At 43.0% G+C, this 16,063-nt stretch overlaps 1 protein-coding gene across 1 annotated transcript in view; it reads right to left on the bottom strand.

Moving 5' to 3' along the window:
* Positions 1-1,306: 1,306 nt before the first annotated feature.
* SEMA3A (semaphorin 3A) overlaps positions 1,307-16,063 on the bottom strand; it is a 397,277-nt gene continuing 382,520 nt past the window's right edge. The window contains exons 16-17 of the mRNA XM_015422974.1: positions 4,008-4,150; positions 1,307-2,434 (exon numbers count right to left, since the gene is read on the bottom strand). Coding sequence (XP_015278460.1) covers positions 1,979-2,434; positions 4,008-4,150 — 599 coding nt within the window. The 3' untranslated portion in view covers positions 1,307-1,978. The remainder of the gene's footprint in view (positions 2,435-4,007; positions 4,151-16,063) is intronic.

Raw genomic sequence — 16,063 nt, 5'->3', positions numbered from 1 at the left:
TTGTGACAATCTCTTGTGAAAATTTGATGTAATGAACAAACTGGAGACTCATGGAAGGTGATCAGTGATCCATCAGTGTGAACACTGAGCTGCTAGCTAGGCAGTTGGCCAGGCACTGCAGGGCAAGTATGTCTTCTTGGCTGTTGTTCCCAGAAAGAGGCATTCTTGGACAAGCCATGTACCCATCACCTGGTCAGAGTGTGATTAATATTTCACTTACAGTGTGTATAAGGATGAACATCTAACCATGCACACAAACATCTACCCAGCAGAGCTACTACTATGTTGTGTAAATAGGGCTCTTCCATATCCTTTGTTGACGAAGCTCATTTGCTCAGAAAGACAGGGTTCACTACAAGCCCTTGCAAAATTTCCAGTGCAATGACCCAGTTGGCTCTGTGTCCTTTTGCAGAAGCATGATTTCTAAACATACAACAAAGGAAATTCTTGAAAGAACAATTTGGGATGTATATTGCCTTTATCTAGGTGTGACAATCTTCCCGTAGCGGTAACATTTGCTGCTAACACTATACAAAACTCTGCCATATGAGGAGAAAAATTTCCTCATCTAGCAAGGAAAATAAACCACATATATCTGGATTCATAATTTCATGTGGATTCAGTATACCTGAAACTTGTGCAGTAGCTAAAGTTCTTCCTGTGGGCGCAGGAGTGTCTGTGCATGTTTTTGTTGTCTCTGTAACTTTTTGGATTGGGATCAATGTTCTGCTAACACAATGGTTTGGGGACTTTCAGATTTCAGAGAATACTGGCAAAAGTGACTTGTATGTTCCAGAATCACTGTGCATGTTCTTGATACAACTAACACAATACCAATAAGTTAGTTTCTATAATCTACAGGGTTCCATTTTTGTCATGAACAGAGGAAATATTTTAATGCTATTCACAGTCTTTGGAAATCAAAAGAAAATATACAACTTAGTTTCCCTTCATTGTCAGAACCTGTTTCTGTTTGTATTGAAGTATTACACAAGTTGAAGTCTTTCATACCAAACAATTAGGGAAAAACAAGGAAAGACAAATTATGCCCAGGCTTTGCCAGAATAACTCAGTTAGGTGGAAGTTACCCAACATAGAGAATGACTGCTGAGTAGAAGCTTGATTGGGTTACTTTTCAGAATAATTTCCCAAAACAACAAGAACAAAAAACTGCAACTGAGCAACTGAAAACTGTATGATCTGTTTTCCCCTAAAAAATTAAAACCCCAAAATTAGAATAATAAAGTATGATCAGACAAAAAGCCTATTCTATTTTTTCTGTATTGAAAAGAGCACTTTTTGACTGTGTATTTTTGCGGTACATTTAAATTATAGCTTTAATAAAATATATCTTTAGGTCAAATGTTAGGGAAGTAAGTCATCAGTAGTAGGTCAAAGCATTCCACTTCCTGCTGTTGTTGCTTCTGATAATGAATGATTTATGGCGATCTGACTCTGATAGGCAATTGCATACAGTATTGATTTCATACTTCCAGTACATATATAAAGAAGAGAATGGGTAAACCAAACAAAACCAAAACATTCTTGTGCACAACCAAGTGTGAAGGTGTCCATCAGCTTTACAAGTTTGTGAGGTTTTTAGGCAAATTCAAGAAAAAGTAGCATTGCTGATGATCGTTTTTTTGTCTCTTCTCCTTATAATTCCTTTTCAAAATGGCAGCATGACAGATGACATTTTTATACCTCAAGCCAAAGAGAAATGCCCAGTCAGTCTCACTACAGAACCCACTAAACAATAAGTTAGTGTCAGAGTAAGTTTGCATCTTCAAAACCCTAGAGATTTGTGGAATGGGTCCAATAGGAAGGTTTGAACTGGGTTCATTTTAAATCAGGTGGAAATTGTTTGAGCTGCCCAGTTCTTTGTAAACATCCATGCAAACGCCATGGAAAAGTTCTCATAAATTGCATTTCATTTCCAGTTATCAACTTGGAGGAAGTTCCTAGAGGTAATTGTAGCTCAGACACTTCGTGGTGCTCTCTCAAATTCATGGGTCCTCCTATTTCTACCTTTCTTGTTCTCTTGTAGGTGCTTCCATTTGTTTGTATTCACTTGGGAATTGGTGGGCCTTTGCCGGCGCTGCTTGCGGTCCCTTCTCCACACCTGCTCACAGAACTCATCCATTGTGTTCAGATTGGGATGGTTGATGAGCTGCATGAAGTCTCTGTACCAGACCTTCTGGCTTGGGGTCATGCTGTTGGAAATCTCTTTGATCTTGGCACTGTCCCCATCTTCTTCTTTATGAAGCAGCTCCTCAAGGTGTTCTGTGTCTATAATCTCCAGGGTCACTTTAAGAAGTGTTTGCATGAAGCCGTGCTCTACAGCATGACACAAGTAAATGCCTGAATCTTTCCGCTGTAAGCTCCGTAGCAGGAGGCCTTGTTCTGTCCTGATTAAATGGTCATCTGCTTTGATCTGTGTGGGAGAAAAAGGTTTCAGCACAGAGTAGTACAGCAGGTGGTGATGTATTGAGAAGTCCTGGATTCACAACCTACTAAGTGATGAAGCTCACCGGAAATGTCACTTTCTGTCAGCATAATAAAGCTGTCTTGTAATGAAATATTGCCCTTTTTGGAAGGAAAATACTGCTGGGGGGGGGACAAACTGGCTCCTTGTAATGCCAGTTCCCTTCTGCACCATTGCCAACCCCAGAGGAAATCAGTGTGTTTCTTGCAATGGTGTTGGACCACAGGGGAAGGTCCTGGGGTAGAAGCCTGCCACTTTCCACCCTCTTATCCAAGTGGCTTTCCAGCTACATGAATTTTTAACCAGGGGTACACATAATCAGATATAGTTTTCCAAAGTAGACTGTTTTATATGTTCTTCTTCAGGTCACATTATAAATAATTTTTTGAGTCAAAATTATCCATCAGGCTACAGAGTAACAAATCCTGTCCATACTATGCCACAAGGTTTCTCAACATAATCTATACTTTCCATTCTTAGAAAAGTTCCTACTGATGGTGATCTATGGGGAAAAAAAAGCTGCTATAAGACTTTTGAATGTGGATGCAGAGTTAAAACTATAATCTGAGATAAATATGCCCTTCAAATCTTTAGTACAATCTACCATTTATTTCCAACTTCTACTGTTTCACCAAGTTCTGGTCTTCTTTTCCTTTTTTTCCTTCCCTCTTGTGTTCTCTCAGTTTAGGGGAAGCTGTCTAGCCAGCAGAGGAAAACTTATTTTGTTTCAAATGAAGTGAGAAAGGGACTCTGTTTGCTGTTAGGACATCTACATTTCTACTACATTCCTACATTCCTTTGCACATCTGGGGAAATGAAATGCATAACCTTTTTGTATACACAACTGCTTAAGTGAGAGAGGGCATGTACCATTCCCTTTTTAACAGTATCCACCAATATAGACCAGGAATACTTTTTGATTCCATGGAAATATAAAAAGGACTTCTTAAGAACTTCAGTTTTGCTGTTAGTAGGAATGATTGTAAAATCCAGCTCCGTTGGGTTTTGCAACTGAAATGGCTCCCCATTCCTTCAGAATGAATGCTGGATCAGATCCCATTCCAAGGGATTTCTGATGAGAACTTTGACCAAGTGTGAGTCTTGGGCTCAGCCCTGGCCCCTAGAGATGTTTCTGTCAGTCCTGTAGCACTCTGAGAGCCCAAAAGTACACACTTTTGGCTCACAGCAGCACTTCAACCTCCACTGACAGCTGGTCTAGATAATGCCTAGCATTGAATCTGCACCTGGGTTTTACTGCTTCAGGCAGCTCCTCCCCCCAAATTCCACATTAAAAAACCTAGGTGTCAGGAAGCAGAGTGCAAGCTTAGCCTTCCCACTAACACACATGCTAGTGTTCTGTCTGTAGGAAATTTTTCTCTCTGGCGGATTGTTCCATCCAGATATAGGTTTACCGTCTCACTGAGAATTAGGTCTGAGATACTGAGTTGTGGCCCTGTAAATCTGCAGTTAAAGTCTAAAAGCTATATTGGAACCTAACAGTGACAACATCTAGAGGGCATACCTCTTCCTTGAGGTCCTCATTCTGCTTCTGGAACTGCCAATAAACCACAGCATGTTGAGATTTTGGACTGCACTCCAGGAAAGTACTACTGTTCTCTACTCCATAGATAATCTTCTCTTCAAGCCCATGTCCACTTGGATTATCTGCAAAGAACGAGGAAGGAAATATATATAACTTAAACATAACCAGAAGGCAGTGTATCCCTTCAGTAGGAAGTAAGCTAAAGGAGTTGTGCAACTGTGGGCTTTTCTACACTCTCATTTTACTCACTGATAAGTTCCTGTTTTGTTGGGGTTTTTTTCTTTCTGTTCCATATGTGTTTGGCTCCCTCTGGAGGTTGATTTAATATCACACAGTTTTTTCCCCAGCATAAAAATCTGCAGTTTAAATCTGCAGGGAGATATGCTGGGGGGGAAAGTTGTGTGATATCGAATCAACCACTAGAGGGGCAAAACATGTGCAGAACAGAACCCCAGTCCCTGAAGAAACAGGAACTGACCAGTGAGTAAAATAAGAATGTGAAAAAGCCCTGCCACCAGATTCCCCAGTTAAGAGGTTGCCAGAGTGTCTCAGGTAGCCAATTGGAAGAAGAATCTGGAAAACCCAAATGGAGGTGAATGGCAATTTCACAGTGGCAGGTCAGTGTCATGCTGTCTATAGTAAACCTTGCAAATAACACAATTTTAAAAAAAATATTACTTGGATGTTGGAGACATAAGCATTATTAACAATTAGGAGTAAGGCCCATTGTGGGAAGAAATACAACGAGCTCTAGAAAGAGGCTCCAGCTGAGTGTTCCAGCTGTGGCTGGTGGGGTGGCAGAAGGAAGGGGGAAATAGAGGGAGGTGAGCCATGTTTATTCCCTTCTGCTTAGCTATAAGGTAAGGCTGTCTGTGGCTCAGATCATGAGCTACTCATTGCAAAATTCAGACTTAAACTGAAGAAAATCGGGAAAACCACGAGGCCATCCAGGTTTAACCTAGATCGCATCCCTGATGAATATACAGTAGAGGTGAAGAATAGATTCAAGGGTCTGGATTTGATAGATAGAGTGCCTGAAGAACTATGGACCGAGGTTCGTGACATTGTACAGGAAGCAGCAATCACCACCATCCCAAAGAAAAAGAAATGCAAGAAAGCAAAGTGGCTTTCTGATGAGGCTTTACAAATAGCAGAGGAAAGAAGGAAAGCGAAAGGCAAAGGCGAAAAGGAAAGATTTACCCAACTGAATGCAGATTTCCAGAGAACAGCAAGGAGAGATAAGGAGGCCTTCCTGAATGAACAGTGCAAAGTAATAGAAGAAAACAATAGAATGGGAAGGACTAGAGATCTCTTCAAGAAAATTGGAGAAATCAAGGGAGCGTTCCATGCAAAGATGGCCATGATAAAGGACAAAAACGGTAGGGACCTAACAGAAGCAGAAGAGATTAGGAAAAGATGGCAAGAATACACAGAAGAACTATACAAGAAAGACCTCGATGTCCTTGACAACCACGACGGTATAATCACTGACCTCGAGCCAGACATCCTGGAATGTGAAGTTAAATGGGCCTTAGAAAGCATTGCTAACAACAAAGCTAGTGGAGGTGATGGTATTCCAGCTGAGCTATTCAAAGTCTTAGAAGATGATGCTGTTAAAGTGCTGCACTCCATTTGCCAGCAAATTTGGAAAACGCAACAGTGGCCACAGGATTGGAAAAGGTCAGTATACATTCCAATCCCAAAGAAGGGCAACGCCAAGGAATGTTCAAACTATCGCACAATTGCACTCATATCACACGCTAGCAAGGTCATGCTCAAGATCCTACAAGCTAGGCTTCAACAGTACGTGGATAGAGAACTACCAGAAGTACAAGCTGGGTTTCGAAGAGGTAGAGGAACTAGAGATCAAATTGCCAACATTCGCTGGATTATGGAGAAAGCAAGAGAGTACCAGAAAAATATCTACTTCTGCTTCATTGACTATGCTAAAGCCTTTGACTGTGTGGATCACAACAAACTATGGCAGGGCCTTAAAGAGATGGGAGTACCAGACCACCTCACATGTCTCTTGAGAAACCTGTATAAGGGCCAAGAAGCGACAGTTAGAACCGGATATGGAACAACTGATTGGTTCAGCATAGGAAAAGGAGTACGACAAGGATGTATATTGTCACCTTGCTTATTTAATATATATGCAGAGTACATCATGCGAAATGCTGGCCTGGATGAATCACAAGCGGGAATTAAGATTGCTGGGGAAAAGATCAACAACCTCAGATATGCAGATGATACCACTCTAATGGCTGAAAGTGAAGAGGATCTAAAGAGCCTCTTGCTCAGAGTAAAAGAGGAGAGCGCAAAAGTGGGCTTGAAGCTCAACATCAAAAAAACTAAGATCATGGCATCCGGCCCCATCACTCCTTGGCAAATAGAAGGGGAAGTCGTGGAAGTAGTGACAGACTTCACGTTCCTGGGATCCCAGATTACCGCAGACTGTGACTGCAGCCATGAAATTAAAAGACGCCTGCTCCTTGGGAGGAAAGCGATGGCGAACCTAAACAGCATGATAAAAAGTAGAGACATCACCCTGCCATCAAAAGTCCGCATGGTCAAAGCAATGGTATTCCCAGTAGTCATGTATGGCTGCGAGAGTTGGACTATAAGGAAGGCCGAGCGCCGAAGAATAGATTCTTTTGAACTATGGTGCTGGAGAAGACTTTTGAGAGTCCCTTGGACTGCAAAAAGATCAAATCAGTCAATCCTAAAAGAAATCAACCCTGACTGTTCCCTGGAAGGCCAGATAATGAAACTGAAGCTCAAATACTTTGGCCACCAAATGAGAAGGGAGCACTCCCTGGAGAAGACCCTGATGCTGGGAAAGATTGAAGGTCAAAGAAGACGGGGACGGCAAAGGATGAGATGGTTAGACAGTGTCATCGATGCAACAAACATGAAATTGAGCCAACTTCAGAGGACGGCGGAAGACAGGAGGGCCTGGCGGGAGCTGGTCCATGGGGTCGCGAAGAGTCGGACTCGACTGTGCGACTGAACAACAACAACAACAAAGGCTGTCTCAAGTCATTTTGCTGCCCCAAATGGGTAGTATGGGAGGAGAGCCGCATGCCTCGTTTTCTGGGTTTCAAGGGTCTGGAAAGTGGTTCCATAGCCAGTTACATGGTTGCCAACTCTGGGTTGGGAAATACCTGTAGATTTGAGGGGTAGTGCCCGGGGAGGGCAGGGTTTGGGGTGGGGAGGGACCTCAGTAGGGTATAATGCCATAGAGCCCAATGCCTGAAGCAGCTATTTTCTCCAGTAGAACTGAGCTTGGGGATCTCCAGGTGCTGCTTGGTGGTTGGCAATACTAAGGGAAGGGCCAGTTTTGTTGAAGGACTTCAGTGAGGTATAATGCCATAGAGCTCACCCTCCAAAAGCAATAATTTCCTCCATGGGGACTGATCTCTGTAGTTTGGAGATCAATTGTAATTCAGAGATATGTCCAGGACTTCTCTCTCCTCCCCCTTCAATTCCAAAGCCGCTTCCTGTTTAACACTTTAACTGATTAACAATTTAACTGACTCCCTGGTAATGCCCCACAGCCTCTTGGGACTCCCAGCTTGGGAGTTGTAGTTCTAATTCCCTTTGCTATGGTTGCAGTAAGGCCAGCTGAGAACTACAACCCCCAAGGAGCAACACATCAAAAGTGGGGGTGTAAGAACGGAGGAGGTGGTGGGACGAGTCCACAGGACACCGAGGCAGCTTCCCCAGTGGCCAGTGGGAGAGTAGAGTAGGTGAGTCATCGTCAGCACGCCTTGCCTTTTATACATATAGGATTCTTTGGTACATAAGCTTAACATGAATTTGTCTCTCTTTAATTACATGATAAAATTTCCAGCATACACTCCAATGCAAAGAAATATCCTGTTTGACTCAGCCTAGCTGCTAATTCTATGTAGTAAATAATCATAAAACAAAAGTCCAACCAGTCACAAGGAAGGAAGGGAACAAAGCGATCAAAAGCCAATTAAAGGCAAAAACACACAATTCCCCCACGGATTTCCCTGAACCAAAGTCTCATCAGTGCTGGGTCATGTCACCCTAGAAACTGTAACTGATTCAAGACTTTAGTTGCTGTAGATTTTCCGGGTTGCGTGGCCGTGGTCTTGGCATTGTAGAACCTGACGTTTCGCCAGTAGCTGTGATTGGCATCCTCAGAGGTATAACACAGTGTTATATCTCTGTGTTATATCTCTGAGGATGCCAGTCACAGCTACTGGCGAAACGTCAGGTTCTACAATGCCAAGACCACGGCCACACAACCCGGAACATCTACAGCAACTAATGAACTCCAGCCGTGAAAGCCTTCGGCAACATATTGATTCAAGACTGATCTAAGTCTTGCCTGGGTGGCCTGTTTCCCAGCAGAACCCATTTAAAAACTTATCACCTGTAAAAGCCACCCCTTTATGTATCTACAGGTCCCCAAAAGGTGTCCCCTTAAGGGTTCTCGGTGACTAACATTGATATTCAACAGATATATGGCACAGATGTGTACAGTTGTGGGGCATAGATATGTGTAATACAGAATGACTGTATATGGATGTGTAGTATAGGTATATGCTGTATTGCAAAAGGATTTCAAATGGATGAATCATAGAAGCCTAAAATTGGAAGGACCCATAGAGGTCATCTAGTTCACCCCCTGTGCAATGCAAGATCAGCCTAAATCAACCCTGATAGGTGTTTGTCCAGCCACTGCAAGTGAGGGGGAGCCCACCACCTCCCTAGGAAACTGACTATACTGCTGAACTACTCTTACTGTAATCCCCCCCTAATATCCAGCCAGTACCTTTCCTCCCATAACATAAAGCCATTCTTGCAAGTCCTATCCTTTGCTGCCAACAGGAACAGCTCCCTGCCCTCCTATAAGTGACAGTCTTGCAAATACTTGAAGAGAGCAATCATGTCCCTCCTCAACTGCCTCTTCTCCAGACTAAACATTCCCAAGTCCCTCAGCCTTTCCTCATAGGACTTGGTCTCCAGGCCCCCGATCATCCTCATTGCTCTCCTCTGCACCTGCTCCATTCTGTTTACATGCTTTGTGAAGTGAGGCCTCCAGAGCTGCACACAGTACTCCAGATGTGGCCTGACCAATGTGGTATACAGTGGGACTATGACATCTTGTGATTTGGATGTTATGCCTCTGTTGAAATACCCCAAGTTCACATTAACCTTTTTTGCCACTGCATCACACTGACTTAGGGTTGCCGGGTCATATTTCCCCCCCAGTGGGAGGATTTGGGGTGTGTGGGAGGGGCCACCCCAACGCAATGACATCACATGGAGTGCTGTCATCGTGTCAGGGATGCTGTGCCCTGTGCACATACCCCCCCGCTTTTATTTATTTATTATATTTATATCCCACCCTCCCCTCCATTGGCGGGCTCAGGGTAGCTAACAACATAGATATATATGTATACATTAAAACTCCAATATATATACTAAAACCAGCATAAATTAAGATTGCAATATAAAACCGTGGATACACAACACATAGCTATAATACAAGATGGCCACATTCTATCATCATTGAATGGCCGCCTCCGGGCTCCTGCCAGGCTGTTAGTCATCCTGCTGGTGGTGATATTGATGTTAAGGCCAGGTTGTTGGTGGTATTGATATTAGGGCCAGGGCCATGATGTCAGGCGGCACTCTACTTGAAAGCCTGGTGAAAGATCTCCATTTTACAGGCCTTGCGGAGCTGCAAAAGGTCCCACGGGGCCCTGATGTTGTCTGGGAGCTCATTCCACCAGTGAGGGGCCACCACAGAAAAGGCCCTGGCCCACATTGTAGTCAATCTGGTCTCTTTCGGGCCCGGAAGGGCCAGGCGATTTTGGGATCCAGATCTTAATGCTCTCTGGAGCACATGTGGGGAAAGGCAGTCCCTCAGGTAGGTAGGTCCCTGACCCTATAGGGCTTTAAAGGTTAAAACCAGCACCTTGAACCATATCCAATATGCTACAGGCAGCCAGTGCAGTGCTTTTAGGGTGGGCTGGATGTGTTCCCACAAAGGAAGACACAACAACAAAGGAAGACACAACAACAAAGGAAGACACAACAACAAAGGAAGACACAACAACAGCCTCACCGCTGCATTCTGCACCAGCTGCAGCTTCCGGATTTGGGTCAAGGGCAGCCCCAGGTAGAGAGCATTGCAGTAATCCAATCTTGAGGTGACCATTGCATGGATCACTGTTGCCAGATCATTGTGTTTGAGGAAGGGAACCAACTACCTGATCAGACAAAGATGGTAAAAGGCTGCCCAGGCAGTGCCTGCTATCTGGGCCCCCATCGTTAAGGAGGCATCCAGGAGCACACCCCAATCGGGGGCCTGGAGACCAAGCGCTATGAGGAAAGGCTGAGGGACTTTGGAATTTTTGCTCTGAAAAGAGGCAGTTGAGGAGGGATATGATTGCTCTCTAAGTATTTGAAGGGCTGTCACTTAGAGGAGGGCAGGGAGCTGTTCCTGTTGGCAGCAGAGAATAGGACTCACAATAATGTGTTTAAATTAAGAGCGGTAAGGTACCAGCTGGATCTTAGGAAAAGCTTTTTTACAGTAAGAGTTGTGCAACAGTGGAATCAGCTGCCCAGGGAGGTGGTGAGCGCCCCCTCACTGCCAGCCTTTAAGCAGCATCTGGACAAACACTTGTCAGGGATACTCTAGGGTGACCCTGCATTGAGCAGGGGGTTGGACTAGATGGCCTGTATGGCCCCTTCCAGGTCTGCGATTCTATGATTCTATGACTGGCACCAATTGTAAATACACATACACACAATTTTGGCATACATTAATTGAATAAACATTCTAAACTGTATTATTAACTCACTACCCATGAGGCTCAGTGTAATTAGTCACAGGATTTGAAAAACGGAGATCTTGAACGTGTTCAATGAAGAGAGTTTGGGTGTGGTGTCAGAAGATTTAACTGTGCCTCAAGAGGGCCTAATACTTCATCAGAAAACTGTAAAATGTAAAGCTTCCCAAAGTACAAAAATATGTTTAGGTTGTATGGTACTGCAGTTCGTTTGGGCAGCTGTTAACAACCAGAAATCTTGTTCTTGTGGAAACAAAATCCAATTAATCATTTCCTTGTGTGAGCTGTATAATTTATGAAAATGTAAGAAGGCTAATAAACCAGACCTTACAAACATGTGAATGAAATACAGTGAAATAAATTGCTTCCTTTCTGTAACAACACTGTTATCAAATTATTCATCAATTTGCTGGGAAGTTTGATTACTTCTGGATTTATATTGCTTCTCATCCAGCACCACAAAAGCCATGAGATATCACATTTCAAGATTTCACCTTAACACTCAAAAAAATGTTGTTATAGATTTAAATGATCAAGATACAAGAATTGTAGGCAGCACCTCTGGAAGGGTCAGTGACCACCTTTATGCTCTGTCCTGTGGCACATGGAAGACTAACAGCCCAAAGCTATGGAAAGTTAGACCCATTGCTTCCAACGGACGTAAGCATGGCTATCTGGACAAGATGAACACAGGAAGCGGCCTTATTCTGAATCAAACCATTGGTTCATCAAGGTGAGTATTGTCTACTCTGACTGGCAGAGGTTTTCCACAGTCTCACATCTTTCACATCACCTGTGTTCTGATCCTTTTAACTGGAGATGCCAGGAATTGAAATTCAGACCTTCTGCATGCCAAGCAGATACCCTACCATTGAGCCATGGCCCCTCTTTCTGGCATAACCATGTTATACTTTCATGGACTACATTGTCTACTTTGTCAGCCTGGAGATGAAAGAACATGTTGCAATAATATTATTTATTTACTTCATTTATATACTGCCTTTCTCCCCAAAGCAGCTTATATCATTCTAGTAAATTCCTTACTCGCTGACAACTTCATTTTTCAGAAGGTGGAGAAGGAAACAAGGGGGTCTGCTATTTTGGACTTGATTCTCATCAACAGGGAAGAACTAGTTGATGAGGTGAAAGTAGTGGGCACCCTGGGTAGTACTGCCCATGTAATTTTGGAATTTAAGATCTTGGGGAAGGGAAAAGTCAGACATATAGATTGGACTTTAGAAAAGCTAATTTGGACAAACTTAGTTTACTGGGTAGAATCCCAGGTTAAAAAAGAGAGGGCAGAACTGCTCAATTTGTACTTTGCCTCAATCTTCTCTTGCAAGGGAAATGGTGCTCAACCTGGCAAAAACAGATGCTGAAGGGAGCTGCAGCCGAGGATAGGCATAGGGGTGGTACATAAACACCCAGTTTCTTTAAATGAAATTAAGTACTTGGTGCCAGATGAACTGCATCTGAGAGTACTAAAGGAACTTGCTGATGTAATTTCGGAGACTCTGACCATTATTTTTGAGAAGTTTTGAAGAACAGGTGAGGTGACAGAAGACTGAAAGTGGGCAAATGTTGTCCCAATCTTCAAGAAGGGGGACAAGAAGAATCCAGGTAACTACCGACCTGCCAGCTTGATGTCGATACATGGAATGATCTTCAAACAGTCAGTCCTTAAGCATTTATAAAGGATGGCTGTGATTACTAAGAGCTAAGAACAAGTCATGTCAAACTAACCTTATCTCCTTTTTTGAGAGAGTCACTACCTTGTTGGATCAGGGGAATACTGGACATAGTTTATCTTGATTTTAGTAAGGCTTTAGATAAGGTTCCACATGATATTCTTGTTGACAAGTTGGTAAAATGTGGTTTCAATCCTAGTATTGTTGTTGTTAAATGTTGATAAATGTAAAGTTCTGCATTTAGGTAGGAAAAATCAAATGCATAACTATAAGATGGAGGAGACGTGTCTTGGCAGTAGTACATGCGAAAAGGATCTAGTGTTCTTAGTAGACCATACACTGAACATGAATCAGCAGTGTGATGTGGTAGCTAAAAAGGACAAATGATATTTTGTGCTACTTCAACAAAAGTATAGTGTCCAGATTGCTCAGAGTATAGTATCCAGATCATTTTACTCTGCTCTGGTTAGACTTCACTTGAAGTATTGTGTTCAGTTTGGAGCACTCCAGTTTAAGAAGGATGACAAGCTGGAATGTGTCCAGAGGAGGGCAAAAAAGATGGTGAGGTGTCTGGAGACCAATTCCTATGAAGAAAGGTTGAAGGAGCTGGGTATGTTTAGCCTGGAAAGGGGATGACTGAGAGGTGATACAATAGCCATCTTCAAGTATTTGAAGTGCTATCATATAGAGGAAGGAGTGGAGTTGTTTTCTGTTGCCCAAGAAGGTTGGGCCAGAACCAATGGGCTGAAATTAAATCAAAAGAGTTTTCGGCTAAACAGTAAGAAGAAAATCCTGACAATGCTCTCCATCTTTGGAGGTTTTTAAGAAAAGGCTAGATGGCCATCTGACAGCAATGCTGATTCTATGAACTTAGGCAGATCATGAGAGGCTGGGCAGGAAGGCATGAGTCAGTGCTTGGCTCTCATGGCTTTCGTTTATGCCCACGGTAATGCCAATTACTACTAGGGGTCAGGAAGGAATTTTCCTCCAGGTGAGATTGTCCAGGTATTCTGGAGGTTTTGTGGCTTCCTCTGTCAGGCCCATAGCCACAGGGGGCTCCTGGGGGCAAGGCCCCCACCATGCCATAACCATCTCAATTTTGTCTGGGTCCTTTGCAACACACTAGAACAGAGGTGTTGAACTCATTTGTTAGGAGGGTTAGATCTGACATAAAGGTTGCTTTGTCAGGCCGAGCCATGTGTGCCACCGAGCCACCGCCACCAATGATGAACAATGGATGGTTGAACGTAAGAGGGCCATGGATTCCGGAAATTGCCACCAACAGCCTAAAGAACATCAAAGCACTGCAAGGACAATCAAAATGATCACTGTGAGCTGACTGTGAGCTGAGAATACTGAATAATGGCTGCTACCATTATATGAACAATGACGACTACTAGCACTTTATTATGGTTTTACAATTATTTACATTGTAACTTATGTTTTAATGTAACTGTTTTTATGTAAGCAGCCCTGAGCCAGCTCTGGCTGGGAGGATGGGATAGAAATTCAATAAATAAATAAATAAATAAAATAAAATCTAACACAAGGCACCACATATATAAAGGTGATTTCAGATGCTGAATGGCAATAGCAGATGAATCACAATAGCAGGCTTGATTAGATTAGGTGTAATACGCAGAGAGGTGGTAGTGCTAGTATTTATAAGTTGGTGGTGGTGGAGAATCTGCTTAAGTTATGCAGTGGCCCAAAACTATGGTTGCCAACTCCAGGTGATGACTGGAGATCTCCTGGCATTACAACTGATCTCCAAGTGACAAAGATCAGTTCACTTGGAGAAAATGGCCAGTTTGGAAGATGGACTGTATGCATTATATCCCTCTGAAGTCCCTCTCATCTCCAAACCCTGTCCTCCTCAGGATCCACACCCCAACAACTGCAGGTCAAGCCCCATGCACAAACTTCAGAGTTAACTCACAAGAATAAGGCTGTTTAATATGCCAAACAAAAAAGCCCAAAGCTGAGAAATTCCTTCCCTCAGCAATGATCCTAGAAACCCTAATTCTGCACTGTAAGGAAAGGGAAAAGCAACAACAACAAACAGTGGCTTGGATTCCGTTTCCGGTACGGCGCGGCGACGGGCGAAGTGCGGCTCGCTCCGTGCCACCCAAACCTCTTGCAGCCTCTACCGAGTCTCCCGAGTGTCGGGAGAACTTGGCCAGCCCTTCTGGAGAGAGGGCTGGAGCAAGGGACATTCTTTTTTGGCCCTCCCCATTTTTCGGCACGCGGGGAGGTGTCCAGAAACAGCCCTGAAGCAGGACCGTTCGATGGGGAAGAACATGGCACCCGCCATGTTCAGACTAGCTGCAGCCATTCGGATTTGTTTTTAATTAATTTGAGATGCAATTAATCAACACGGCAACACGGCAACACAGAACCAGAAGAAAGGTGTGAGTAAAACTGAAGTTGAAACTTTAAGGAAAACCCCCAAAAGGAAGTGTCCAAACGGGAGAGAGGTAGCGGCCAGGAGAAATAAAGGGACTTAAGTTTGTTACTGTTATTCATTGGGGGAAGAAGATTGAATTTTTTGTTGATATCCTTGGTATTACAGAGGACTAGGTTTCAGCGATGAGGATTTACAAAGAGGGCAATATAAATAGTTTGTAGTGAGAATACCATGTTGAGAACTTGAGTAAATTGACTGGAAGAGTGGTTGGAAATGGCAGGGGAGATGGAAAATGAGGAGGAGGAGGATGAAAATACTACGTTGTGTGAGCTGAATATTGACCAGTTTCTCGAAATATTGAAAGAGGCAGTCAAAAAAGGTTGTGAAGAGGCTTGTGCTAAAATATTGGAGAATTTAGAAACTAGCCGGAGAGAAACTGAAAAGGCTGAGGAACAGGAGCAAGCCAGTTTGAAAGAGACCCCAGGTGATTCACATAAGGAGAGCTATATTGAGCCTAAGGAACAAGGACTGGAAGTTGCACAGGAGGTGGAACTCTTGACAAGTGTAAGAGATGGAAAGAGACTAAAAAAAAGTAATATGTGTTAAAATTGGACTGCCAAAGCATAATAAACGATGGCCAAGATTTGAAAGAGAAAGAGACAGAAAGATCAAAAGGAGGAAGCGGCGAGCCTGGAAGTTTAAAGAGAATAACAAAGGAAGGAAAGCAGAATGGCTGAAAGAGAGACAGGATAGGTTTGGAATGCAAGGAAGGCTTAAAGAAAGAAGACACATAGACATGCTGCGGCAGAAAAACAGATTGCAGATGTTTAGGAGAAAAAATAAATTATATAAAAAGACAGAATAATGGATTTATACCTAATACCTGATAAGATGGAATAATGACCTCAATTGCATCTAATTATCTGTATTGCTTTCCTTTCTTTTTTTGGTTATTGTGATAATTTTGTGAAATTAGTGGTGATTAGAAAAATGTTACTATGTATAAATTATGGGGAAGTATGATGGAAGTGAGAGGGATTTGGAAATGTTAGATGGTATTTATATTTGAATTTATTAAAATAATAATGTGAATATTAATTTAGATAA

This window comes from Gekko japonicus, unplaced genomic scaffold (genome assembly GCF_001447785.1).
Source record: "Gekko japonicus isolate JY-2015 unplaced genomic scaffold, Gekko_japonicus_V1.1 scaffold145, whole genome shotgun sequence".
NCBI lineage: Eukaryota > Metazoa > Chordata > Lepidosauria > Squamata > Gekkonidae > Gekko > Gekko japonicus.
Note: the sequence above shows the minus strand (reverse complement) of the source record. Positions and strands in the feature narration are given on the sequence as shown.